Source organism: Microtus ochrogaster, chromosome 15, assembly GCF_000317375.1.
Source record: "Microtus ochrogaster isolate Prairie Vole_2 chromosome 15, MicOch1.0, whole genome shotgun sequence".
NCBI classification, from domain to species: domain Eukaryota; kingdom Metazoa; phylum Chordata; class Mammalia; order Rodentia; family Cricetidae; genus Microtus; species Microtus ochrogaster.
In genome coordinates this window covers 14,880,755-14,884,918 of record NC_022017.1, presented here as the reverse complement: position 1 = coordinate 14,884,918, position 4,164 = coordinate 14,880,755, and the positions used below count along the sequence as shown (strand labels likewise).

Here is a 4,164-nt window from a genome sequence, read left to right as displayed (position 1 = left end):
TCTAGGCTTCCCCTTTATACAGAACTCCCGCCGGCCCCTATTTCTGCGCTTACACCAGCACTCCAGAAGCACATCCTTTAAAAAGCCTCCATTGGAGGAAGAAGGAACACTGACAGCTTGCGAGCTCGGTCTTTCCAATCAAACGTACACCAGGTTCCCAGCCGGCCCGGAAGGGCTTCCGGTAAGACTTGGGCTGGGCGGGACTTCCTATCCAGCCAGACAGGCGCAGAATACTTCTTCCGCTCTCTCCCTCGGGGTTCTGGAGTGCGGTAGCCATGTCTTACCCGGCTGATGACTACGAGTCTGAGGTAATGAGGAGCTGTGCGCGTGGCGGGCTCCGCTTCGGGCACCCACTCGGTGGGATCTGTCCCCAAGATGAGGCGGCGTCCAGATCGGGCCGGAATATGCCGGCCGCGACCATCCCGGCCCTCCCTGCTCCGGGACTCCTCACCGATCCCGCCTCTGCCCGACTCCTGTCCCCGCGTGTCGTTGCAGCCCGAGGCAGGCTGATGGGTGTTTGGAGCTGAGCTCTTGGCTCTGACGCGCTCGTACCGTGCTTTCCTTATTCCGCACCATGGGTCGTCCTTGCCCCTGCTCCCATTTCTCGCACACATATGAACCCCTCCGAGGTGGGGACTGTCCTATATGCGTGGTGACATCAGCCTCCTGCTTGACGTGTATGCCTGAGGACGAGCGTTTTGGAATCCCCACTGGGCGTGCATTCCTGACTTTGTCTTTTTTCTCGCAGGCTGCATATGATCCCTATGCGTACCCGGGAGACTATGATATGCACACAGGTGAGACCTGAATTCGCCCTGCTGGCTCACTGTCTCCAGGGATTGGCACCTTTTTGACTGTCTCAGCTTTGAATCCTACAGGTCCCTGGTAAAAACACCTTGGTGGCCCAGGTCTGGAGTCGGCCATTAGGCTTGAGTGGTAGGTTAGCGCCAAGAGTCTAATAAATCAGGCCTTTTCTGTGCTCTTCCTCCGGTGTCAGAAGGATAGCTGGCCTGGCTATTCCTTGTGGGTAATTTTATGTGTCATGCTGGAGATGGAGCCCCATGCTTCTAGGCCAGCTTTGAGCCACACCCACAACCTTCCTTGTTTAAACCATCAGGGGAAGGTGGAAAACCTTTGTGGGTGTGCTGATTTATTTGGACTGGAGATTGAACTTGGGGTCCGGTGCCTTTGTGGGTGTGCTGATTTGGACTGGAGATTGAACTCAGGGTCCGGTGCAGCCCGAGCACACACTACCACTTGACCCCTACTCCAGCCCCGAGGAAGAAAAGCTTGGTGTGAAAAATGTACTTGATTCAAACCAGGTCCATGTAAACCATCCTGGGGAGGCTTTTGCCGTTTACCGAGATGCTGTGGTGACTGTGAGATGAACTAAGTACCAAATGGCTTGCATTGCTTAGGGTACGTTACATTAAATGTTTTATTCAGACCCTTACAGTTATTTTACAAACTACGTTAATGTCTCTTTAAAGGTGAAAAGACTGAGTAGCTTTCCATAAGTTAGTGAGTTTCCTTTTGTTATTGTTGTTTTGGTTTGTGTTTTTTTTTTTTCTTTCTTTTTTTCTTTTCTTTTTCTTTTTGAGAGAGGGTTTCACTGTAAGTATAGCTCTAGTTATCCTGGAACTTACTATGTATACCACGCTGGCCTCAGAGACCCACCTGCCTCTGCCTCCCAAGTGCTGGGATTAAAGGTGTGTGCAACCATGCCCAGCTAAGAAATAACTTTGGTGGTAATTGTTCTGAAGGATCGAGGATGACTTGGGGAAAGTTTGTGTCTCTAAATGTTTAAAGGGAAATTATACTAGTTTGTGTGGATCTGAGTTTAGTGTATGGGGTGGGGTGCGTGTTTCTGTGGCTGTGTGTTCCCTCCCCAACCCACCCCAGCTTCTATGATTAAGATTGAACTCTATCCCCAGCCCTGTGATGTGGTCCTGCCCTTCTGGTCCATCCTACGTATGCGCTTGCAAGCACTAGAGTTTTTATTGTGTCCGTCCTCTAGGAGACCCGAAGCAGGACCTGGCCTACGAACGGCAGTATGAGCAGCAGACCTACCAGGTGATTCCCGAAGTGATCAAAAACTTCATCCAGTATTTCCACAAGACTGTCTCAGATTTGATTGACCAGAAAGTGTATGAGCTTCAGGCCAGTCGTGTCTCCAGTGATGTCATTGACCAGAAGGTGTATGAGATCCAGGACATTTATGAGAACAGGTATGTGCTGTTTACTGTGTTTCTGTGTGGGACTGGCCTACTGATGAAGCTCCTACAAGATGAATAATGTGTAATTGTGTGTGTGTGTGTGTGTGTGTTATGGGTTTTGGTTTTTGGGAGATGTTTTCGCTGTGTTGTGATTCCTTGGGCTTGAGCAGTGGTTCTCAACCTTACTCATACTGTGACTCTTTAATATACAACTCATGTTGTGGTGACCCCCCCCCCAACCATAAGATTATTGCTGTTGCCACTTCATAACTGTGATTCTGCTACTGAATTGTCATGTAAATATTTTCAGACATAGAGGTTTGCCAAAAGGATTGAGACCCGCAGGGTGAGAACCACTGGCCTTGTTCATTAACTGGACTTTGTATCCCACAAACAAGCAAGGTTCACACCTAAAATAATGTCACTACTAATAAAGATGGTAGTAGCAATTAACATATATTCCCAGTGCAGGGTAGCAGAGCTGGAGTACTTTGTGTGGCTTCTACTTTGCCTACTATTTACTGTGACAGTAATCCCATGGTGTAAATTCCACGGGTTTCCTCTTTTTACAGTAAAGGAAGCATAGAAGCAACCATAGCTAGCCCCCACGTGCATATGCTCAGTTCTAAACCTTCACACTCTAACACCAGAGCTTAATTTCTGAATTGTACAACCTCCCAATTTCTGAATTGTACAACCTCCCAATTTCTGAATTGTACAACCTCCCAATGCATATCAGCACAGACCAAGCTCCAGAGTAGTGGATAATAATGTTTGCTGGATAATAGGCAGATCAGCTAGGGATGAGACGGGAAATATTTTAAGGAAGTTCTGGGAGGATGGGGTATGTACAAATGACCAGACACCTGTTGGATCAGTGAACAGGACTTGAACTCTGTTTCCACATTGCTAGGGTCCAAAGAGAAGAGCTGGATTGAGAAGAGTCATAGACTTGGAGGGCTCAGGCTTGTTTTTGTGATACCTCCTATGTTCTGAATTTGAGGGTTGGGTCCTGAGTCTTTCTTGTTTTGGAGTTGTGAATTGTTTTCGCTTGGCTTTCAGCTGGACCAAGCTAACTGAAAGATTCTTCAAGAATACACCATGGCCTGAGGCAGAAGCCATCGCTCCCCAAGTTGGTAACGGTAGGTGGTAGATGTGAACGCTGTGTCTCGTGGGCTGGATAGCAGATATCATAAAAGCAGAAAGGCCAGGGAGCTTGTGTTTCTTTCTTCTTCCTTTTTTGCTTTTACCAGCTAGGATTTCTTTGTGTAGCCCTGGCTGTCTTGAACCTCACTCTGTAGACCAGGCTGGCCTCAAAATCAGAGATCCACCTGCCTCTGCCTCTCAAGTGCTGGAATTAAAGGTGTGCGCCACCATGGTTGGCCTGTATGTGTTTCACTTAGCATTTTATTTCCCTGGAACTTAAGGTGTAGGTTTTTAGTAAAACTACATGGTTAGAGAAAGCTGGATAATTTGAGCTTTTCCAGATATGAACTTTTCTCTTCTATCTTTGGGGTATGTGGTCTTTGAGTTCCTTTGGCTTTGGCTAATTATCCCCTCACCTTTCACTTTTCTTTTTCTTTAAGGCCAGTGATAGCATGGTGAGACCCTGCCTCAGAGAGAGAGAGGGGGGGGGAGAGGGCGAGAGGGCGAGAGAGGGCTAGGAGCTCTAAAGCAGCATGGGACATCATTTTCTCTGGGCACACCCGACCAGTATACAGTCCTTTGTTGAGACAGGATCTCATTGTGTGTGATTCAGACTTGCCTAGAATTCACTGTGTGGAACAGGCTGACCTCAAACTCACAGAGATCTCCCTGCTGCAGCCTCTCAAGTGCTGGGACTAAAGGCATGCTCCACCACCCTGGCTGGGTGCATAGGTTCTTGGGGCATAAGCAGCTTAAGAGTTTAGAATAGAGGTTCTTAACCTGTGGCTAGTGACCCCCTTCA

General features: G+C 48.2%; 1 protein-coding gene across 2 annotated transcripts in view; it reads left to right on the top strand.

Moving 5' to 3' along the window:
- Nucleotides 1-206: 206 nt before the first annotated feature.
- The window catches only part of Eif3l (eukaryotic translation initiation factor 3 subunit L), a 23,168-nt gene continuing 19,210 nt past the window's right edge, over nucleotides 207-4,164 (top strand). The window contains exons 1-4 of one of the 2 annotated variants that reach the window (XM_005354213.2): nucleotides 207-308; nucleotides 749-797; nucleotides 2,018-2,228; nucleotides 3,279-3,358. In XM_005354213.2, coding sequence (XP_005354270.1) covers nucleotides 276-308; nucleotides 749-797; nucleotides 2,018-2,228; nucleotides 3,279-3,358 — 373 coding nt within the window. In that variant the 5' untranslated portion in view covers nucleotides 207-275. Of the gene's footprint in view, nucleotides 309-748; nucleotides 798-2,017; nucleotides 2,229-3,278; nucleotides 3,359-4,164 lie in introns of those variants that run through there. The other variant, XM_026782756.1, reaches the window with a different exon arrangement.